The sequence below is a fragment of the Uloborus diversus genome, chromosome 4, assembly GCF_026930045.1.
Source record: "Uloborus diversus isolate 005 chromosome 4, Udiv.v.3.1, whole genome shotgun sequence".
Taxonomy (NCBI): Eukaryota; Metazoa; Arthropoda; class Arachnida; order Araneae; family Uloboridae; genus Uloborus; species Uloborus diversus.
In genome coordinates, this window is record NC_072734.1 from 151,240,339 (window position 1) to 151,265,469 (window position 25,131).

The 25,131-nt window shown below is 32.2% G+C and overlaps 1 protein-coding gene across 1 annotated transcript in view; it reads left to right on the forward strand.

The window, feature by feature from the left end:
* The window catches only part of LOC129221423 (brefeldin A-inhibited guanine nucleotide-exchange protein 1-like), an 84,356-nt gene that overhangs the window by 45,821 nt on the left and 13,404 nt on the right, over positions 1–25,131 (forward strand). Inside the window, exons 19-32 of the mRNA XM_054855908.1 lie at positions 2,055–2,213; positions 2,294–2,414; positions 3,008–3,107; positions 6,100–6,310; positions 7,465–7,616; positions 11,186–11,519; positions 13,670–13,800; positions 19,317–19,446; positions 19,594–19,729; positions 19,821–19,959; positions 20,306–20,384; positions 20,508–20,733; positions 21,845–21,990; positions 23,182–23,365. Of these exons, the coding sequence (XP_054711883.1) occupies positions 2,055–2,213; positions 2,294–2,414; positions 3,008–3,107; positions 6,100–6,310; positions 7,465–7,616; positions 11,186–11,519; positions 13,670–13,800; positions 19,317–19,446; positions 19,594–19,729; positions 19,821–19,959; positions 20,306–20,384; positions 20,508–20,733; positions 21,845–21,990; positions 23,182–23,365 (2,248 nt within the window). The remainder of the gene's footprint in view (positions 1–2,054; positions 2,214–2,293; positions 2,415–3,007; positions 3,108–6,099; positions 6,311–7,464; positions 7,617–11,185; positions 11,520–13,669; positions 13,801–19,316; positions 19,447–19,593; positions 19,730–19,820; positions 19,960–20,305; positions 20,385–20,507; positions 20,734–21,844; positions 21,991–23,181; positions 23,366–25,131) is intronic.

Sequence of the window (25,131 nt, forward strand, 5' to 3'; positions counted from 1 at the left end):
TATGCAGGATAGTCACTCAAATCTTCTGCCAAACTCGGGAGCCGGACAAACTCAATGCACTTGTATCTCTTCAAGGCTCCAACGCCAATAACCTTCTTTTTCCTTCTTCAGGCAGAAAGTTCACACAGCAGGGGCCGGACAGACCGTCCTAAGCACACAACAACAGTTGATCCAACTCTTCTCTAATTTTCCCTCGAGCTCCTAGTTCCAGATTCCAGAGAAAGGTTTTTAACAGAAAAGACCCCTGAAGGTCTGACGTTTCTAATGTCATCCCTACACGATTACGCCCCGCCGTCTCCACGACGGCATTTCTGAGTGTTACAATTGGCGAACAAATGTCTTGCTTTAGTTACACAATAAACTTGTGTGGTCGACAAATAGGCATAACCCCTGCGAGTAGAATACTATTTCGGTTTTTACCCGTAAGCCTCGAAAAAGGGGAAACGGTGCTGAATGTGTATTCAGAAGTTCGTTTCAAAATCAAACACTTAAAAATACATACCAATGGGACTTTGTGTTGTAATAAAATCCTTCTCTCTATTTTAATTTTTTTAATCATTTCGGCACCCTATGCATTTCTCCACTTTGCTGTGAATTTTTTTTATTGATGATTCAATTTTATAAATGTGTCCACTGTGCACTGTCCAAAGCTATTATGTTTCTTTATGTAGTTGTGTTTTTAAACTGAGACTTTCCGTGGGTTTCTATACAGTTTATTGAATAACTATTTTTGAAAAAAATATTTGAATCTTACATCTCGGCTGCTCACAGGTAATCTTAATGTGTGATACAGCTTCGCAGATATTTCTAAATAATATTTTAAGATTGAATTATCTTTTTAAAATTTACAATATAAACACTCATTAGAACTCATTATTTGCATTGTAAATTTGTTAAAATGAGAAAATGTAAAAGTGCACTTCCATTTATCCAAATGCACTTCCATTTAACTTTTATCAAAGATATAGTGAACTTTGAATTCACTCTAAAAGTAAAAATTGCTGATTGTGGCTAAAATTGCCGACTGAGTACAGGAAGGCGGCGCCTATTGGGACTTCCCAGTGGCCTCCATAAAAGTCCTTATTCGGCCAAATTTGTCTGATTATTCGGCAAGTTTTAAGACATTATTGCATTTTTAAAATTCCCGAATGTCCCTTCTCATGTGTGCATTGCATATCCGTATTTTATCATTCGGAAAATTGAGGATTTTCCCCAAGAATTTAAGTTTGGGGTGTCCCTGGATATAGTGTCGGCAAAATAATACTTTGTTCAAGTAAATGTCGGTAAATTGAGAATACTGTGCAATTAGCAGTCGGCGAATTGATTATGTCTTTCAGGTGGGCTTTGAGATGAATAGTCGTCAGTACGCAAAATATACATGTTTTGTGGTTTTTCCTTTTTCAATAAAAGGTGAAAACGTGCACATGGTCAAACCACATACTACTTTACTCAAAGATTTAGAATACAGAATCAACTGAAAAAGAAAAAATGCCGTCTCTAGCTGAATTTTCTGAGTGGACGCTTATTGTCTCGGCAAAATGAGCAGTCGCAAACTAAGCAATCGGCATAGTGTGAGCAATGTAAAACTGAATGTAAACGGAGACACCATTCATTATTTTCTCTTGCGCAAAGTATGAAAAGGTTAGATGTATAACTTTGTATGAATATGATAACTTTTTTTTTTAATTTCTGTCAATTAAAACTTTGAAATTCCGAAACATTGAAAATGCCGACTTATGAACTGATTTTGCCGACTGGATGAAATCACTGGGAGGTTGAAACACCCCCCTTACCCTCCCTATGGCGACGGTCCTGCAACTGAGGCATACATATAGAGCTAATATCCATATAGAACTAACCTTCAATCAAAATGTAAAATCAGAAAATGTGAGAAAGTCATTTTAAAGAGTCAAAATTGGTTAATTTAAGCAACTGTTTGTTGCAAAAATCTACAGATTTATTTTAAAGATTACTTTTTCACGATTGCCTGCATGTGTTACATTTTTTACTGCTGTAATTGACTGCAGTGAAATAAGTTTCTTTATTTTTTACAGCTGGAAAGAGATGCTTATGTTCAAGCTCTGGCTCGATTTACTTTGCTGACTGCAAATTCCCCAATTACAGAAATGAAAGCTAAAAATATTGATACAATAAAGACCCTCATTACAGTTGCTCACACAGATGGGAATTACTTAGGGAAAGCTTGGCTAGAAGCAAGTTTATTTTATTTATTTTTTAATGATGCAATTCGTGAACTTAAAACAAATACTCATTTAAGTATCTTTTGTTTTAGATCTTGCGCTGTATATCTCAACTAGAATTGGCTCAATTGATTGGAACTGGAGTGAAGCCACAGTATTTGAATAGTCAAGCCCCTCATTCTGAAGGATCTTCGATGATTGATCCCACTGATTGTAAGCATCCCTATTTTTATGCACAGAGGGTAGACAAATTATTATACTCAAGCAAACTTTTCTGTATTTTTATTGTTTTTTAGTGTTGTTTTATAGTTTTATTATTTGAACACATTTTAAAGTTTACTCTGGGGTAGCATTTTACTTGTTGTTCTTTTTATTATTTTAAGTGTGACAAACGTCAGTGTCTGTTAAAATTTCAAGTCACAAACTTCTTGCGAGTGTGATTTTTAGAAAGAATTAATGATTTTATTTATTATACTAGATAACTGAAGTAGCCATATCACACATTGAAAGCATGCCATGCTGCATCCAAGCTGTGATTGCAGCAAAAGACAGAGTTTCTAAATATTAAATACTTATTTTGTTCCTCTTTATAGTATCAATTAGAAGATACTTAATGTTTAATATGCTTATTTCATATTTTAAATAAACTTTAAAATGTGTTTAAATAATGAAACTGTGTAATAACATTAAAAAAATAATCAAAATGCGGAAAAGTTTGTTTGAGTATAATAATTTGGCTACCCTCTATATATTTCATATCATTTCTTCTAAATGGAACTTATCTAATTGCTTGAAATCTTTTTAAGTGTCTCGTGGAGGAGTACCTTTAGATCAAAAGAAAATTGCCATCCTGCAAGAATCCATGAATGAGACAAGCTCGCAGAGTGTTGTAGTTGCTGTTGACAGGTAAGGAAAATTTATAAAGAACGTCATACAATGTTTGCTATTCATTTCTACTTTGTGAGGTAATTAAAAAACTAAACAAAATTTAGTGGGAAAAAATGATCACCCAGAATAGGATTTAGCAGTTCAAAAGAATTATGTATCTATTAACATTTTTATACAGAAATAGCATCAACACTTGAGTTTTAAGATGTGTGCAAACACACAAACTATCATTTTTTTTTGAATAATTATTCTTCAAAAGTTTAACTGTTCATTAAAATCTATCTGCATATATTTTTTTTGTGCAGAATTTTTTATTTTAATAAGTGATCTGAGCTTTGTTAGTCAATTGTGCAAGACAAGTTTCTAACAAGTTCAAAAAATTTAAACACCTGCCTGCTTTATTTATTTTTCCACTTAAGAGCTGCTTCTAGAAAGGGAAACCCAGAAAGATTTGATCCTATTGCTAAGATTTGAACTAAATAATCTAGTTTTACTTGACAACTTTGTCATCAGCTTTCTTTTACCATTAATATTTTGGTTTTGAACATTAATGTTTTGTCATCAGTGATGCATCTCTAGTCCAAATCATCGAACTGCCTTCACCAAAATTTTTGCTAAAGGAAGACAGATTTTGGATCTCTCCAGTAGAACTTTAGACCATCAGGACCTCATAAATAAAAAAATTTCTTAACAAAAAATAACCATGTTTTTCTATTTCTGACCCATTGCCGTGTGTTTATCACAATATTAAAAATGCATTTGCTTGTGACCAGAACCGTCATTTAGAGACGGGGTAATTGACTCTCATGGCTTGAATCAAATTCATATTTTTATATGTAAGTGGATATGGATTTTTTGTTTTTCGATAAAATTTGCATTGAGTATACACCCTTTTCTCACCCCGTAAGAATTCTAAATGACGGGCCTGCTTGTAAGGCTATTTCAGCTTTAGAATGGTTTTCATATTTGACCATCGCAAGTTCTAGAAAAAGTTTACAGGGCTGCCACTGATGACTAAAAAAGCGACTGTTGTGAAGAGTTGGCGACTATGACGACTATTTTAGTCTAAATTAGGACAAAAATGACTATTTGGTGAGAAACAACTACTATTTTAGCCTATAAGAGACTAAAATGTAAAAAATATGACAGATGTAAAAAATGGAAATGTAAAAAAAAAGCTTCAGCTTCAAGTATCATCGGTCGAACTTTCCTAATTTCGAACCTACTTAGGTGTGCCAAATTACCCGAAAGGCGCCATATAGACTAACTCTGCCTTATTTATCGCCAAAAATAAGTTCTTTTTTCTCCTTGCTTATTTCTTGACAAAAAGAATAATTATTACTATAATAGTCTTGCCAAGGCAAATATTAGTTTTGATTTTTGGTGGTTGGCAATAACAACCTTCTTAGTACAGGGAGAAGTAGTTTAGATTTCACAAACAAATACACTTAACTTCAATTCAAAAAATACTGATTCAATAGTGAAACAATGTTTAAAGGGGGCAAAGGGGACTTTTTTTTTTTGGTATTTTAGGTTACCTTCAATGATTAACTTCTGGAAACCCAGCCATATTTCTCTGCTTGATTGTTCTCTGCAGCTTCAACATTCGGACAAGGTTATTTAAGCCTTTTAAGGGCTTCAGCTAAAATAGTAGATAAATAAAATTCAGCTAATAATTATAAAAAGACATTCAGCCTTTTTATTGTTATTATTTTCATTTTTTTGTAAATGTAAATAAAAGCTAACGATTGTTTTAGTGATGGTTTTATCGGCAAATGTGATAGTGAATTAAATAGCAGTAGTTTTTTTTTTTTTTTTTTTGCGATTTAAAAGCCTATAGTACCACAGCATGTAATCAACACTTTCTTACTTACGTAATACCTAACTTGTTTCACGTTTGTAAGTAGCTTTAAATTTAATTAATAATGAAAAGTTTTGGTGGGTGACTTGTTAGTTTTCTCAACCATGTGCCTAATTAATAACCATTACCATTATATATGTAAATGATTATATTAGCCTTGTGATATTCAATGAACTCACACCATTCAGTCTTTTGTTGCTAATTATTATTTTAATTTTATTATTAATGTAAATAAAACTTTAAATGTGTAAATTTAAATAAAAGCTTTTAATTGCTTTATATGTATTAGTGATTGTGAATTTAATAACAATGTTTAGTGATTTCGTTTTAATTTAAAAGCCTGTTGTACCTTATTAAATAACTAATGTGTATTAGCATTGCTTCTAACAGAAAAGTGTACAGGTGATCCCGCTTACATACCATGCAGCTGAGATATGTCTTTTCATCGAAGTATATGTCGCATGATTTAATTTTAATACCATTTAAAAAATAATGGGAGATTATTTTCATTGTTTGGCAACATTCTTTGCAGACTACTTTTCATTTAAGAAGCTACTAAAACGACTATTTTAGGACCATAACTCAGTGGCATCCTTGAGTTTAAAATTTGTCTAAAAAGTGACAGGAAGGTATTAATCTGCAGAAATCTGCTTTGCACTGCAGCTATTATATTATCCGACACACGTGGAGGAATCTTTTTATTCCTTTCAATCAAGCATGGAAATCATAAAATGAAAAAAGAAACAATCTAAAGTTTACTTATACTTTAAAAAGTCTTTCAAATTTCTCATTCCAAAATTTGGTGGAAATACATATTTGATTAAAAACATTAGGATTTTTTTTTATTTTAAATATTTTAATGCTATCAATAGCTAGTGCACTTTAAATAAGTTACTTAAGGCAATCCAATTGATACACACTTCTCATAGCAGTCACCTCTCTTAACGAACAATTTTTCTTAAAATGGTGAGTGGTCACTTCCACGAACTTTCACTGTTTATATATGTATATAATCAATTGAAGGCTTTGTCATCAATTCAATGAATTCAAGTCAAATTTCTTAATCAATTCAAGTCTTGTTTGTTATGTGCTGCTTATATGTTACTAATAAATCAATTGTTAAACACTGTATGATAAAATATCTTTCAGGATTTTTACTGGTTCAACAAGACTTGATGGATATGCTATTGTTGATTTTGTGAAAGCTTTATGTAAAGTATCTCTTGAAGAACTAGCTAGCCCAACGCATCCCAGAATGTTTAGTCTTACGAAAATTGTTGAAATCTCATATTACAATATGGGTAGGATTCGTTTGCAGTGGTCAAGAATTTGGGAAGTCCTTGGCGATCATTTCAATAAGGTTTGATATTTATTGAAAGTACAGTGAAACCTGTGTAAGTTGACCACTTGCGGTGCAGTACTTTGGTGGTCAACTTAGACAGGTGGTCAACTTATAAAGGGGGTAATGATTTTTTTTTTTTGTGATTCTTGCACCATGTATTCATTTTTTGACTAATTGACACCTATGTTCAACTCACTTTCATTGTTTAGCATTTCTTTGAAGCAATAATCTAAGATGTTATTCAAATATTTTTAGAGATTATTTGAAAGCAAATTTAACATTTCAGTAAATTGATCAAAAAAAAAAAAAAGTATTATTGTTTATGAAAAGTTATTCATTTTACATTAATAGTTCCTAAAAATTTATAGCTAATCCCCAATTACAAATTTTTCGCTGAACAACAAAAGAAAAACAAGTTTGGAGAATAAAAGGGTTCTTAGTAGTTTTCCCATGTGGTTAAACTCAAAAGGAGGTTTTGTTATGCTGTTGTTTCATTTAGTTGGTAAAATGCTAATCTGGTATCAAAAATATTCTTGGAAAGCTATAAAAAAATAATAATAAAAAAATAATTTGCTAAATAAAATTTAAAAAAATAAACCAAGTGGTCAACTTACAAAGGGTTTTTTACAATATTTCAAACCAAACTTGGTGTTCATTAGTGGTCAAGATAGACAGGTGATCAAGATAGAGAGGTGGTCAAGTTACAGAGGTTTTCCTTGATTATATAAGATAGGACTAATTCCATTCCTGACAAAAGCGATCAACATAGACAGGTGGTCAACTTACAAAGGTGGTCAACTTTACAGGTTTTACTGTACTAAATGATTTTGTATTTTTGTTCTTTACATTTTAAAAGTTTTGTTTGCTACCCTATTTTTCTAGTGTTATAAACGGTTAGAATAGAATCATCGAATCATTGTTAGTTTTGTTTGAAAGAAAAGTTTTCCTAGTTGTTAGAAGCAAGTAATTATCCATAATATACTGCATTTAATTTATCATTTCTTATAACGCTAACTTTCCATGCAAATCTGTGTTAGTGACGTTAAGACCAGCAATGTGGCTTAAAATCAAGAGTTCTGCTTCAATCACCCCTTTCTTCCTGCTGGAACTCCGTTGTATGTATGTATGCATGCATGTATGTATATAGTTTCTTACTTTTTGTATGCTTTTAGGTTGGCTGCAGTCCAGTTGAAGATGTTGCATTCTTTGCTGTTGATTCCTTGCGACAACTTTCAATGAAATTTTTAGAAAAGGGAGAGTTTGCAAATTTCAGGTTCCAGAAAGATTTTCTAAGACCATTTGAACATGTTATGAAGAACAACAGGTAAATATTAGCACAATTTTGGATAATTTTGCTTTAAAGTTGTTTTAATGCTTCATGATCTAAGCCCCAGCCTTGTCACTCAATAGCCAATCATGGTTAAGTGAATTTACATACATTTTAGAATCTTTAACACATCTTCAATATGAAGGACCTCTAATGAAGCAAATTTTTCAACTTATGTTCTTTATTTTAAAAGAAAAAAAAATGTACAAACATTTTTTATTATTTATGAATCAAAATAGTTGATTGTATATTTACTGTGAATATTATGTGTTGCAAGCTTTGTTTTTAGGGCGATTCCCAAAAAAATGTCCCGTGCGTAACGCTAATTTTTTTATTTTATTCAAGTAACTATTAATTAAATATGGGATTAACTACATTATTTTTGAAGACTTTGGCAGGGCCGATCCTAGCAGGTGTGCAGAGTGTGCACCGCACAAGGGCGGCCAAAGCAAGGGGCGGCCGCAGGCCGCATCACATAGTTCTTATAATCAAGCAAAATTCCTCAAGAATTTCTCACAAGATAACTTATAATAAGTAGAATAAATATGCGGATTTTTTTAATGTTCAACTGCCAAAGTATGTGTCGATTTCCCAACATGGCATGGTTTAAGAAAAATAGAATGTTGGGGAACATTGTGTCGGTTTATTGTCCATTAATATCGATTCTTAACACACATGCTTCATTTGGTTGCAAAGTTTGTGACAGAACCGGTAATCAGGCATGGATACAGGGGAGGGGAAAGGCTCCCTTCTAAAGCATGAAATGGTGCCGTCTAAAAGGAGCACCGAGGGCGGCCACTAATGTTTACCCCCCAAGCTTTTATAGACCTAAACAATGAAGACATTTTATTTATTAAAAAAAAAAGCTATACTGATTAGATACTCTCGCAAGCATTTCAAACAACATATTATGTAATAAACTCTGTTTAACAATCGTGGATCCGTGGAGAGAAAGTGGAAAATTGCGACTCCCTTGAAAGTAACATATATGAATGATGAATAAAATGTTGTACTTTTCCCCCTTTATGACAATTTTTCTGATTAAAATCTTGAATGAACTGCCCGTTTTCAGATCAGGTAGGAGGACAGGGCCGTTGCCCCGAGAAGCAAATTTAAATGTAGCCCCAAAACGATGCCATGACCTCCTTGACGAAACTAAAGAAGGCTTCAAATTGCGTTTCTGGGACTTTACTTTCGGAAAATTTCGCTGGTTGAACCATCGATCTTAAGGACACAATTAAGTCTCTGATTCACCTCTTCCACCTTAACTTAATCAAACGTAGCCTAAAAATGTTGACTCCAAAATCCAAAACGTGTTTTCAGACGACTGCCCTTCCCATCATCAAATATCATAGAAAATTGCTTTGGCATTTTTCGGAATTTTTGCAGTGGAGGACTCCGAAATCCATATGCAAACATTACTACCAAAGACGGTCTCAATTAGCATCTTTAGAGAAGCCCCTAATTCCACCCCCTCTCACTTAACGTAGTGAAAAATGAACTAATATTGCATTTTTCAGACATCAGCTTCAAAGAACTTTTGGGGGAAAATCCCGGATCTCCCTTTTCTCCAACGCAATCCCTAAACCTGAAAATTTCGTTTTTAGACGGTTCCATTTAGCCACAGCTTTCTGCCTAAACTAGCCTGAAATTGACTTCAGTTTCAAAAACACAGTTCGTAAGGGCACACTGAACCCCCGCCCGCTCTTTGTCCCATCAAACAATGCTTAAAATACGATTTTGGGACTTATATTTCTAAAGAATTCCGGAGGAGAACTGCCAGGCTTATGTAACTTTTTACGGCGCTACGGCATATCCATCAATCGTCGAGGTGAGGTGGACAAAAGTCTATAGCTATATTTTTTAGATATTAATGTTAAAAAATATCCGAAAGATCCGTAGAAGCTTCCCAGTTTTGTTAACGTCACCAAAGATAATATAAAATTGCGATTTTAGAAATATCCGCTTAAGAGCTCCAAAACTCTTCCTTCCCAAAAATAACCAGTAATGGATTTCAGTTCTGAAAAATATTTTGATTCGGAATATTTTCACGTTTCTCCTATTGTTTTCAAATCTAGCCAAAAACGGGTTTTTGAAAAAATAGTGATGAGAAATTACCGGAGGATAGCTGCCAGATCCCCTACCGCTACTAAAGACGGAATAAATTTGCGTTTTAAACTTATATTTCAAAATCTTTCGATGGGAGACGATTGAATCTCCCTCCCTCTTTGAGCATCAACAAAGGTAACCCAAAATTGCGGGTTTAAAATTTCAGTTTCGGAGATTTTTCGGGAAGAACGCTGATCCTTCCTAAGCTACGGTTTTAAGAAATATTTTCGAATTGGTTTCAATTTTAAAAGAATTTTAGGAAAGAACTGCAACATTACTTTCACCTAAAGTCTCGAAAAAGTTCTTAAAATTGCGATATTTGACGTCAATTTCGAAAATTTCTCCATGCACCTTGAATATACTTGACTCTTGTCCTTGCAACGAAATACAACTAAAGATTAACTAAAAATATTTTTCATACGCCAATTTCCATAATTTTCTGGGAGCAATCCTCCTCCCCTGAACCCCTGACACCTCCCCCCACGCTTTCCCTTTCTCCGTCCCTTCTCTGATGTCACCGAAGAAAGACCATAAAATGCGTTTTTACGACTAGTAAATTTTGGTATGTAATACTTTCTTCAAAGATATAAAATTGTACCTAAGGAGTTTCTTATTATACAAAAATTCTTCCTTTTTATAAGATCATTCTTCTGCCCCCCCCCCCCTTTTTTAAATTCGAACTTGGCATAGAAATTTAAAGAAAGATTTATATAGACGTTAAAGTTCAGTCAAAATATGTAAATTACTCTTGAGGGGCGGCACATTAGGTCTTTGCACACGGGCGGCCGACACCCTAGGATCGGCCCTGGACTTTGGTTAACTGGAAAAAATTAAAAACTTAGCGTTATGCACGGGACATGTTTTCGAGATTCGCCTTTTAGTCTTTTACTAGTTTTTTAAGACATTATAGCACTTTAAACATAAGATAAAATATGTCATCATGTCCCATTTCACACGTAACAAGCAAAACCATTGATAAGTTAACTTTAAAAGAACCAGTTTTTTCATAAGAAATTAATGCTGTTTTGCAGTATATTATTTTATCTTGAAATGTCATAAAACTGTTCTGAAATTTTATGTCTAGATTATATCTTTATCTACAGTTACCTTTAAAAGAGCCAGTTTTTTCATAAGAAATTAATGCTCTTATGCAGTATATTGTTTTAACTTGAAATGTTATAAAACTGTTCTGAAATTTTATGTCTAGATTTAATCTTTATCTACCCACTTACATCCTCATGAGCTGTTACTGTATGTTTGGAAAATGCTCACCTGTCAAGCTTTTAATTTTTCTTCCCAAAGAAAGAAAACAATTGATCTTTTACTTTGATGAGGCTTATAATCTGCCAAATTTCAATCAGCATAGCATAAGGGATTTTGATTATGAATTGTACTAAAGATAATTTTGTGATGGATATTTTATCTAAAAATCCTTAAAAGTTGTGATTTGTTTTCAGATCTCCCACAATAAGAGATATGGTAGTTAGATGTATAGCTCAAATGGTGAACTCTCAAGCATCAAAAATAAAGTCCGGGTGGAAGAATATCTTTAGTGTTTTTCACTTAGCAGCTGCAGATGATGATGAAAGTATTGTGGAACTAGCTTTTCAGACAACAGGAAAAATTATAACTCAAATATTTGAAAGATATTTTCCTGCCCTAATTGATTCTTTCCAAGATTCAGTGAAGTGCCTATCAGAATTTGCTTGCAATGCTAGTTTTCCTGACACTAGCATGGAAGCCATCCGACTCATCAGGCGTTGTGCAAAATATTGTGCGGAACAGCCACAAGTAAGGCTCCTTTTTCTTAATGAATATATTTCTTGGAATTTTTCGTCTTATTTAAACTTGTACTTTTTCTACATGTTGCTTGTTTTTGTTACTTACAAAATAATAATGCTAGCTACAGTAAAACCTGTCTACAACGATACTGTTGGGACCTAAAAAAATATTGTTATAGACAGTTTGATTATTCATGCAAACATTTTGCTGGGACCAAAGAAAATATCGTTATAGACAGGTTTATTGTTATAGACAGTATCGTTATACACAGGTTTCACTGTATTAGATAATTATTTATTACTAGAAAATTTCCCATCAAGATATGACGGGTGAAAATTGCTTCTACATTTGAACGAAGCAATTGCCTGTTTGATGATATTTTGATGGTTGTAATTTTAATCCTAACTCCAGTGAGTTAACCCTAAACTCCAGTAGATAGCGTTCATTGTAGCCCACTTTTTCGTTTCTTCATTCCCCTGAAATGACACAACCTTACCAGTAAAACAGTTAAGTTACTGGATCCAGTTCCGCCTTGTAGCCAGTTCAGCCCTAAGCCTTTCCCAGCATGTTGAACATTACCAAAATATATTATCAAATTATCATGCCGTGGCTCAAGTTTCATTGTTAATGACGTCAGGAGCGTTACTCGATCATTGGCTATTATATGAGGATAGTTGTCAGTTCTTGCTAGTCTTATGCCAGTTTTATTTTAAATTTTTTTTTCTGCTGTTTTTATGCATTACATGAGATTGAAAGAGATAAAACTAGTATAATAAATACCACTGGTTTATATTTTCACAAATTCAATTTGTACTACAGAAACTAATTGGAAAAACCCCCCCTTATAATTGCATTGTTTAAAATTTCCTTCTATTATTGAATGCCATACCAATTGTTTTATTTTGAAATATATTTAGTCTGCTGGAAAAATATGAACTATGGTGCTAATATATCTGTGATTACTAATACCATTTTCATTTTGTTGTTATTCGAACATCAATATAGTAGTGATATTTTCTGAAACTATTAGCTTGCCTCCCCTTCCCGCCCCCCAAAACTTCCGGTAAAAACTCTTCAAATATGCATACAAAAAATCAGTGTAATTGCAGATAAAAATCAATTTTCTAGTTTTTTTTTTAAACTAAGGGGCTCTGCCCCCTGCTCGCTAACACTCACCAACCCTCGAAGATTGCTTCGCAATCTTATTTGATTCACAATGATTTAAATTGTCAATTAGAAAGAAACAGATTAAAAACGCATTATGAGCTCCCTTTGGATCAAAAAGCACCCCTTTCCCGACTTTCATATTCGTGGTCTTGTAACTTTTTTTTCTTTGGAGATAGAAGTTTATTTTTTCGACCATAGGTCGAGTTAGATCTGGAGTAAAAAATGCCACTCTTTTCAGTGGTGTCAAAAAGAAAATTGTAGGACAATTCCTTCGCTTTTTACTAACAGATTTAATGAAAGTAGTGCCTAAATTTTAGCTAAGGCTAAAATTCGAGCTAAAAACGCAAATAACTCCCGCTGTATTTAAGTTAGAGCATTGAAACAATTTGCGTAGAACGCAGAAAATACTACCCTTTCAAACGATATATAATATTAATATGTGCAAATAATTTTTCACCCCTTTAATAGGCAATAATAAGAGAGTTACGCGAAATTTGAGCTTAAAAAATTAATTGCAAAAAAACTAATTCGAATTTAAAAAAAATAATAAAACCCCAGGTGCACACCCCCGGGTCTCGAAGTAATTTTGTACAAAATTTCAAGGCTGTAGGTGCTATGGGGATTCCTGGACGCACGTCTGCCACAGACTTCCTTCCAGAATTTCTTTGAAACCTTACTTTTATTTAAAAATCAAGTTTCTAGTTTTTTTAAAAATAACTTTTCAATTTTAGAATGTGTTGTCAGCCCAGAATTTTCGGAAATGGCAACCAAAAGTTTCGGATCACAACCCTTGATATATAAGCCTGTTATTTAAAATATTTGTAATGGTTGACAGTGAAATGAATGCAAAAATGTGCAATGTTGCTTGCCATTCTACTTCCAAGTTATGTATTAAAAGATGACTTTGATTTTCCTCAGATGATTTTCTTACATGCATGCAGAAAGTAAAATTTAGATGTTTTATTTAAAAGTTAATTTTTTTCTGTTCCCAGATATTTCGTGAGCACAATATAGAAGACCAAAGTGTACCAGAAGATGATAGAGTGTGGGTTCGAGGTTGGTTTCCGATTCTGTTTGAATTATCTTACATTGTTAGCAGGTGCAAATTAGATGTTCGAACCAGGTATGATTTTGAATAAATTTATAAATTATCTTATGTTATTAGAGATTGCAATTATATATAATTTTGAAATGGTAAAATTGTGTCAATGATTTGTTATCTAATTATAAAACTTGGGAAGTTGTGAAGATATAGATTTAGTAATGCTCAAAATTTTTGATTAATGAATTAGTATTATCAAAGTTGTTGCTATAATTTTGCTTGCAATAAAATATTACAGGATTAACTACATCTGTTTTTTTACTTGCTACTGCCATAATCGCTAAGAATTTCTTGAATTCAGAATATTTAAATTCCTGAAAACTTTAATCACAGTTTTATTTTTACTTAAATATAATGATAGGTCCATTCTTAATTAAAAATATCCTTTTAAATATGTATTGTTCTAAGGAAGGCTGACTCGGGACTCAGAAAAACGTGTGAAATAGGTACAAGACATATTTTAACTCAAGAAAAACTCAAAATGTCAGAAGAAAATTGCAAAGTGGCAGCTTGCTTCGTCACTTGTAAACAGAGTAAAACTAAAGTTAATACTGTTAGTGAAATCTGGAAAGATGTAAAATTGTAAAATATATTTGCTGTGGCTGTTTTGCAAAGATGGATATTTTATGTATCCTGTTCCGTAGTTTTGCAAACTATCCTTATATATTATTTATGTAGCCTGTTTTTTGTCGCTATGCGAGATCTTCCTCAATTCTTGATCCATTTCTTTAATTTACCCCTCATTTTAAAGCTTATCGTGCAGGCTAATAACGAAAAACAGACCCACGGTCTAAAAATTGTTTTTTCTGTCAAAAAAAACCAGTTTTTAAGCACCGGACTGAGGTTTTCGGTTAAATGTATAAGTTTAACTTACGCTGTGACCGACAGAGCTGAATAGCTCGATCGGCAGAGCATTCGAATGGTAAACAGAAGAATGAGTGTTCGAGCTCAGCTCGGACGATTTGTGTCACAGGGTGGCGACAGATCAGGGAAATCAGGGAGATCAGGGAAAAATCAGGGAACTTTATCACTCAGGGAAAAATCAGGGAAATATCAGGGAATTTTGAAAAAATAACAAAAATTCAGGGAAATTTTATCAAATGAAGAAAAAAAAATTTTTTTCCTTGCAAAACTTTAGTATTTTGACTCCCTATGATTTTTCCGCCAATTATTTGTTTTAAAAAAGTAAAGTTAATGGAGTGTGATTATACAGTGCTGCATATTTGAGCATATTTTTTCCTCAAGGTCAAAGTAATCAATCGAGCTTCCCAAGATTGTTTCTGTGTCTGTTAAGTTGTTTATTTTACATAGCTTGAATTTTCCTTCCATGCATTCCATGCTACGTAAAATAAACAACCCTACAGGCAAAGAGGAAGCTGTCATTTATGACTTTGCTCCCTTGCCTTTACTCATTGTCTTGAAGTAATTAGCATACTGTTATCACGATTTCAAGAAAGAATCTTTGTTTTTTAAATTAATGCCGAAAAAATCTTAAGTCTCACTTGGCTTTTTAAATTTAATTGCTAAAATTGAATTTTTTTTTTTTGCCATGGTGTTTTTTGTTGGCACTTCCAGATTACACGAAGGGATTTTATTTCACTTTAAAACTTTTATTTTAAAACCATATGCATATACATTTTGAATTTAATAATTATTTTTGTATTTTAAAGTTGTTTGTTACTAAAGTAATCTAAGATTTTTTTTCAACAACTAATAACATCATTTGAAATTGAGTTGTGTACGTAAGTAAATATTTTAATTATTTTTTTATAGTTAAAATGCTGTGTTCATTCATTCAAACTTAAGTTCTTGATTAGAAGATAGCTGAATATGACTGGTTGTTGAAAGAATTCAATTTGTTTTATATAAATATGTCTATTCTGCCGTGTGCAGGTAAAAAGCAGAAACTGCACATTTTTCTTTTTTTTTTTTTCTCTTTGCATTTTTGTCATCTATTGTACGCCATCTTTATTGTACATACCTGCTTATTTGGTTTCCGTTGAAAAAAACGCGCAAAAAAACGTCTAATTCTAACATTTTCCTATTGTTAGTGCTGAATCCACCACACATTTCTCCAAATATCTCGAAAACTATTTTCTGCAGATACTGCCGTTTACTTGCAAACGGCAGTATTACTTACGTAAGTAAAACTACATTGCCTCCATACTTAAACTACCACTTGTTTGTTATTCTTGCAGCAACAATTATACTGCTTGAAAATTCAGTTCAAGATTATTTCCATTTAAATTTTTTAGTTTTATCATCATTAGATATGTCTTTAAGAGTGGTTTCAATAATTTCTTAGAGTTCTTGTGTTAATTGTTTCCTGGAAGTAAAGTATTTGTTTTAGATTTCCTACAATATTTCTCTGTCAATAATTTAACATTACAATTTTCACCAAAAAATAGGAGCATCTTTTCAAAATATATTTTTAATTAACAGCTTAAACCGTTTTAAACACTGCATTTTATTTAATATGTAATGCTTTTCAGGTAGGGTAAAGAAAAGAAGCCATTATCATTGGTAACGTAAATCAGGGAAATTTGGTGAACTTAATCAGGGAAATCAGGGAAAAGTCAGGGAACTTTTTTTGCCAGTTTCTGTCGCCACCCTGTGTCAAAAAATTAGACAAATATCACATATTACATGAACACAAAGAAATGATAAATAATACAAGTGAGGTAATACAATAAATGAGATGGATACAAAACTTGACGAAAACTTGATGCAACATGTAGCTGTATTTATTCTCAAATGCTATTTTTTTTTTGTTTTAAGCTTTGGCTCCGGTCAGAAAGGTAAAGCATAATGTAATCGAAAATATAAGTATCAGGTTTAAAATTTCAGACTACAATGGAATAGTTTTTGTCCATAAAAAAATAAATCGTATACTGAAATTTAGATTCTTATAATGAGTTTTTGATCCTTTGTACAAATAAAAAAAATTCTACCACAAATTGAAATTACGCTTTTCATTTACTTAAACTATGAATATTTGTTAGAATACGATGTAAAACATAAAAATTACGAACAACTTGATGGGTAAAATGTCATTTTTTTTTCTTCATTCGGCAGAAAACAAATTGGTAGTCACATTTTTACGACATTCGAAATGCTACGCCAAAAAAATGAACTTAGTTTAACTGATTTTGTATTTTAACCGTTTGGTTAAATGATGAACTCTTGCTGCCATCTAAGCCATAACGGTTCAAGCAGCCTGTGAAAACAAATTGTAGAAATTTTCAAAAATAAAAAGCACTTCTCTTCAATATTTTATCTTATACATTATTTATGTGGATTATTTTTCTGTTGGTATACAAGATTTTTCTTATTTCTTGCAGAAATTCCCCCCTCAAGCTTATCGGGCCGGCTAAAGATGAAAAATAGACTTATGGTCTAAAAATCAATTTTTCGGAAACACCGCTTGCTGTTGCAAAACCTTAATGCAGCCTGTATTTCTTATGCAGTTGTTTTTTAAAGCAAAATTCTAATACAATTTTCTAATTTTTTGCATCGCTTTTGTCAAGAAAGATATAATTAACCTGTGTTTTTTTTTAAATAAAGCTAAAAACCCCTGGACTTGTTCAGTTAAATTGATAAGTTTTTTCGGTATAGCGTTTGTTTATTAACTAGCTGAACTACAGTTAGGGACCTGCATGGGATGTCCGACATTATAGCTAATTTAGATTAATATCACGCATTACATGTACTCATAACATAGAACAGATAACGCACGTAAGGCAATAAAATAAATGCAATGGGAATGCTACCTGGTGTTACGACTCCTTTATGCAGGCTACAGTTGACTATTAATCGATTCAGATAAGTTGACTATTAATCGAAGGGTGTTCTTTCTTTTTTTTTTTAAACTTTGATTCCATTCAGACCATTAAGCATAATGTAAGCATTAAAAAGTATTAGATTTAAAAATTCAGACCTCAAGGGAATCCTTTTTGTACAGAAAAACTTTTTCATTGTATGCTGAAATGTAGATTTTTCAAATAGCAGTGTTCGACCTTTTGTATAAATGAAAACATACTACGCCAAATTGAAATTACGAGTTTCATCCAGTTAACCTTTAACTATTTATTTGAATAGGATGTAAAACATTAAAATTATTCTCAACTTCATTAGTAAGAAATCATATTCTACTCCTCTGCTTTCCAAGGAAAAAAAACATGCATTTTGTCTATGTTTGAAAAATTACGCTTAAATAACGGACTCAGTTCAACTGGTTTTGGTTTCGAATTTTAAGTGTTCAATTAAAAGAAAAACATGTGCTGGCATTCAAGACGTAATGGTTAAAGCTGCCTGCTATGGGAAATTGTATCAATTTTCAAAAATAAAAACACTTATTTTCAATCTAGTTTATTATTTTTCTAGAAAGTTTGTTTCAATCACTACACAAGATCTTCCTCATTCCTTAATCAAATTCTATGTTTTACGAATAATTTTAAAGCGTATCATGCTGGCTAATGAGAAAACATAGACGCTTTTTTTTTTGCAAAAAGCTTTTCTACCGTTTTTTATTACACATTGCTTCAACGAATAGCATTTGATAACAAAGGCGGAACTGCTCATTTGGTTAGTGTCATGCTGTTGACCAGAATGGTGGTACTTCGAATCCGTGCCAATAAATATGTCTTTTATGTTTCTTTTTTCCCCGTCAGATGCTCACATAGACAGGACTGTATTTGCCACAACCCGTTTTTCACATGCACAATTACTGCTTTTTCATGAGTCACTCAATCAATGATATTTATGTTTGCATTGAAAATACGTACAACCAAAACGTGAGTGATGATCGCATTATCACAACGTATTTAACAAGGTTTTGTTGCTAATGTCTTTAAAGTACATGCCTTCTTTTATGCATTTACTTTTTTCCTTTTACTTTAATCTGTTTACTTTTTTCGATTCTTCTTCATGATATTCTTTCTTTGAAATTTTTAAAGAGCGAAATGCCACATGAAAGGATTGGAAGCACAGTGTGGGGTTACACACGAGTCGACTAGTTTTCATCAAAAAAAAAAGTCTTGAAATTTTCTGTATTTCCCTCTCGGGAATTTTAAACTTTCATGGAGCGTTTTGAGCTTTTTTATCTGCTTATGTTTTATTTATTTTTGAAACGTAATTCACAAAGCTTGTTAAAAATTTTCTCTTGATGCACAAAAATGATCTGTGTATAAAGCATTTTTTAGTGTTCGATACAAATGGAAAATAAATTTGTCATTTGTAAAAAAATTTTAAACAAAATTCTAATATTCACTTATAATTCAACTTTAGCAAATACTTTCTGTATTTTTATGTACAAATATTATCAGTGCAAAGTTCTTTTTTAGGAATTGATACAAATAAAAGAGGTAAATTTGTTATTTGGAGAAATATATTTAAGTTTGATATAATATTGATAGTTATTTGGGATTCATATGTTTGTAATGTATATTTATGTACATGTATAACTAATATGTGTACACAATTAAAAAAATTTTAAGTGTAACTTTTTTTTTTCTTTCTTTTTCTGTTTCTGCTTCTAGAGCACTTACTGTTATGTTTGAAATTGTCAAGACTTATGGGTCCCTTTTCAAGTCCCATTGGTGGGAGGATCTATTTAAAATCATTTTTAGGATATTTGATAATATGAAACTCCCTGAAAAGAAAACTGAGGTAAGTTCTATTCAATAAATTAAATTCTTAATTCAGTTTCATCTCTGTTTCTATTTTAATATTACGTTTAAAATACAGCCACATATATATTTTACTAATTGTGCATGTTTTGTGCGATTTGTATACTTTATTCTTTTAATGTTTCAGAAAGCAGAATGGATGACTACAACTTGTAATCATGCACTCTACTCGGTTGTTGATGTATTTTCTCAATATTATGATGTATTGGGGGAAATTATGCTTGATAACCTGTATAAGCAACTCCAGTGGTGTGTGCAGCAAGGTTAATAATTCATTTCATTTTTAAAACTCTCTGCAGAAATGATTTATTGAGCAACATACATTGAGTGATCTTTTTGTCTTCTTATTTGTAGACAATGAACAGCTTGCAAGATCAGGTACAAATTGCTTAGAAAATCTAGTCATTTCTAATGGTGCCAAGTTCAGCAAAGAAAGATGGAACCGTACTTGTGACTGCATGTTAGAAATATTTCACTCCACAGTACCTACTGCGTAAGTTTGTTTACATTCTTAGTTACTCAAAAGAGAAACAAAATCAATTAAAAAGATAACTAATTTGAATTGCAAACAGGAAATATATTTTAAAATATTTTAAAGCACTAAAATTGAGAAATGGTTGGAAATACCCAAAGCTATCAAATTGCTTAGACTTTTAATTTTTAAACTGATGTTTTTTTTTTTACTTTCCTCTGAAGCCAAACTAAATAAATAAATAAATAAAAAGTGAAAGAAAATATTTTTATAATTAAACTTATTGCTTATGAGGAAAAGAGCACACACACACAAATACAAACATATTCTTTTTTGCTTAGTTTTGATTAGAAATGTATTTTAATAGGCTTTTGTCTTGGAAGCCTGCAAAATATGAAAGTGATAAAATTCCTGTCAGCACAGCCAAGGTAGAAATTGATTCAAAAGTAAGTTTATATATGAAGTAGACTTTAAACAGGAAGTGCTGGTTTTATATATGTTTCATTTTGAATCCATTTGTTTGAAGTTTTTTGTTCTGCCAATTAACAAACTGAGATTTGTTTTTGTAGATGACTGATAATAACGCAGAAATAACCAACTGTCCAGATAAAGTAAGACAAGGAAGTGTTTCTGCTCAAGAAAGGCAGAATAGCATAGGATCAGATAAGCTGGAAGCTGAGAGAAATCAAATTCAGGAAAAAATATCTCGGACCCCTGAAAACTTGGAAAGGCAGAATTCGTTCACAAGTCAAACAAGCAATGATATTCCGTCCTCAACTATACCGTCAGCAACCAGTATGTATTTCTTTATCGTGAAACTAAAATTTTCATTAGAGTATCTTAATTTTCATGAGATCTCGGATTATCTCAAGTAAAGGAGAGTTAAAGGTTTAATCCATTCTTCTATCCTGGTCATTTTCTTTTTTGCATCTAATTTTGTAAACCAGCAGTTGGCAAATTTTCAGACTCTACCCCCCCCCCCATATGTGTATAAGCAGTGGTGTTCCTGTAGAGTATATGGAGTAGGGTATACTCCATATACGACATATACTCTTAAGCATTTTTTATACATATAGCGTATACTCACAAGCTTCATTAATTTTCGTATTAATGACATACTATGTATATGATCACATACACAAATTGTGCATAATGAATTACTGGGAGTATACCCTCAGAAAAATTGATGGGAACATCACTGTATAAGTAGTAGAATAGGAAAGTGATTAAGATGACTGGTGCGAGTTATTAAGTAAAAAACTAGATAATTTTATGCATGAAATATTACATTGCTGCAATAAACTTAATTTTGAACATATTATTAGAACATACAAAATCCAAGAAGCAGGCATCTAAGAGGTTGGCATGCACATCAGTCACTTGCTCAACATTATAGTGAGAGAGCTGACACTGTTAATTAATGTTCCCCATCCCCCAATTTTTTTTCTTATTGTAAAAATAAGCCAAAAATTATGTAAATTGTTTTCAAACCATCTTTCCTTTTGGTGAGTGAATATTTTTTCGAACTATAGCTCTATACTGCTGTGCTAAGCACAAAAAAGGTATCTGCACTTTTTATCAAGATTGAGTTACGGTCACCAAGTGATTCTTTCACATATTTTGCCTAAATACTGTTTCATGGTCATTTGTGAATAGGAAATATTTTTTGAAAAGTTGAGTAAACACTACATTTTCATAAATGTAGTCATTATGTCAAAATTATCCAGTAAGAATGATTTCAAAACTTATTCAGTTGACATGGATGGTCCAAATTTATATTTTTTCTCTTTCTTTGTAAGATTTTTTCACTGCTTACCTTTCAGTTTATTGATTCTAATTTCAATGGTATCCCTTTTAATATTTAAGGATAATACTATTTTAACATGAAACTTCTTTTCTCTTTCAGAAGATGAAATAAGTGATGAAAAATTATTTATTTCTCTGAAAATCAAGTGCATTGTTCAATTAGAATTAATTGAGACTATAGATAACATTATATTTTTTCCTGCTACAAGTAGAAAGGAAGATGAGAAAAACCTTGCTGCTGCAAAGGTATATATTGCCTTAAGCATACTTTATGAACTGTACCTTAAATCATGCTTCACTATCAATCAAGGGCTCCCATATAGGAGGGCAAGGGGGGGGGGGGGGCTCAAGCCCCTCCTTAGAAACTAGAACTTCCTTGCTTTTAATATTGTTTTCTTTGCAAAAATGTAAAAACAGTTCTCCAGCCATTAATGAATAAGTTATTAAACATGTCAAATTTTAATGTACCTAATCTGTCCTGAAATCTGCTTCCACTGGGAAAATATCTTGCTAAACCACGGTTAAAATATCTGAGCCCCCCCCCCCCCTCCTTACAATTTTGCATATGCTATCAATGGATGTATCTCATGATATATCGCTCATGGGCTGCAATAGCGGCACAACTCAAAAAATCAGGTTTCGAGAAAAGTTGGTTTAAAGTTATCACTGATAAGGAAAATGCATAAAAAATGCCTTTTACTTCTGCCATCTTATGGTGTAATATTGAATTGTGAGTTGCGCTAGTATTGTTGCTGAAATGAATGTGTATTTCCATATTTACACCTGTTCTTAGTACAAAACATGTTTTTTTAGTTGTGCCAGTACTGCAGCCCATGAGCGATATGTCTGCTACTGAGCCAAAAAATATTAAAACATTCTTTCCGGAAATCTTTAAAACATTGTTGCATTAAATGGAAGTAAAGTCCATTTTCGTCATAAAGTTCATGCAATTAAATAAGGATTTTAAGGGTGCAACAATTGATTTTCCTGTTATTATGGAATTGTGCTTTATCAATCTTTCCCTTGGTGTAAAGCAATTTTTTTTTTTTGGTGTATAAAAGATATATCAATGCAGTATATTTTGAAAGTTTTGTTTTTAAACGATACTCTGATGCATATGCATAAAGCCTTCATATCTCTTTTGAGACTTTCCCTTTTTTTCCTAACTAACTTTTTTTATTCCATATCAAAATTCCTTTTCTTTTCAAATGTTTGCTTCTACCTCTGAATTCCAAACCACCTGCTTACACTTTTTAAACAAAATAATTCAATTTTAGAAAGATCTAAAATATTTGACTTCAGAAATTCACAATTTCTTTTTTCTGTTTCCTTATAAATTTAAAACTCATTAGCACCATATCAATTTTTGATAATATTCATAGGAAGTTGTTAAATTTGCTATAAATGAAAAACTGTACATAATTGATGATTATTTAGGCTGAAATGAAAAAAAGTGAAGATGCTGGATTTTGTGACAGCCAACAACAGGAAGATTTGGGAATGTATCCTTATTTATCATCATCACAGTTATTGAAGTTAGTTGATTGCCTTATGAAATCTCATCGGTTTGCTAAAAGTTTCAATTGCAGCCATGAGCAGCGAAGCCTTTTATGGAAATCAGGTAAAATATTATCATAACATAATTTCTATTTATTTTTTATATCTGCTTTGGCACACATACACAGGGCCGACGTTTGGGAGGGGATACCAGACCTATAGTACCGGGGTCCGGAGCTTTGTGGGTCATGAAACCGTTTTTCCAATAATAATGTTAATAATTTCATCGAAAAAAATTAAGCTTTTTCAGGAGAGATTTATTGAGTTTCTGAATTTCTCAGAAAAAGCAGAATTTAATATTACTCAAGAATTGATGAATTCCATTTGAAGATTGCAGAGGACAAGTGTTTGAGAATGGGTCGAACATGAAGGGTGTTGTGAAAAGAGTCAAAAACCGAATAAACAAAAACCCACTTGATCTATTTTCACCTTATAGGGCTCATTCATTAAATTTAATTGAACTAAATGCTGCAAGGAATTTTCTCTTATGGCATTACCAGAAACGCACTGTATAGTTAATACATGTATTGAGATAAGTGAGATGTATCTCACTTATCTCAAACATGCCAAATTATACAATTCTTGCTGTATAAAGATACTGTATTTAAAAACATATTTTTGTTGCAACAAATTAGTTTTTTAATTTACATTAAAATTTAAAAATTCAGTTATAAGCAAGGAAACAATGCAACATCACATATGAATATAATTTTAAACTATTCATTTTGAAGGTAGTTAGTGTATGAGAGAGAGGAAATGAAGTGACGGTATTAAATGTTTAAATGTGCAATGGCGGGGGTGCGGGGTCATGGGGAAGGGCCCGGAATTAAAATTGGTACCGGGCCCCATTGCTGGTAGCGGCAGACCTGCACATACACACACACACAAATCCTTTTTGGAGAAGCAAAATATGTTTTTGAAAAAAAAAAAAAAAGGTTTTGGTGCAATAAATGTTTAAGAGCACAAAAAAAAAAAAAAAAAAAAAAAAGGAAAGGAGCCGCAAACTATAAATTTGTCAGTGCTAAATATATTTCGCAACCAAACTGTGTTTATTCTGTTCCATTATTAATCATTATATCACAATGTTTAAACAGATAGTGAATGACTGTTCAACAAAAGTAACCCATACTTGATTCTTTTGTACAATAACTTGATTCTTTTGTACAATTTACTTGACAATTCTAAAAGTTTTGTCATTCATTAAAATATTTTAACTAACACTTTAAAAAGCATCAAATACAGTAAAATGTTAGACAAATTTCAACATATTTAGCAGTAAGTTACTGCCCCTAAGCCAGGGCTAATGCAGAACTATGTGCAATTCACCGACAACCTGATTATCACATCCACAGACTGCAGTTTTATTCTTGTTAGAACTCATCAGTCTGGAATGGTGAATAACTGAACTGGAGGCATACATCATCTCATTGAAGCTAGATCGCCAATAAACTAGTAGATAAAGTAAAAATATCCATGGTGCGGTTTAACTCCAAAATTGAAGGCAAAGCTGGGTATTTAGCAGTAAGTTACTGCCCCTAAGTCAGGGCTAAGGCAAAACTACATGCAATGCACCAGACATCCTGGTTATCACATCTAGAGACTGCAATTTCAATGTATTCAAATTAGACTGTTAAATGACTGTAATTTATTTTCAAATATGAAGTAATGAACACAATTTTGTTTTATTTCTGCATGCACAATTTAATTGAAAGAAATAATCAATCCAAGTAAATCTTTTAAAGTTGCTATTAAAGGAAAAATGTCTGTGCTTAATATTTTATTTACATGTATATGCCATTCTTGATGTAATTGGAAGTGCTTTTTCTTCCT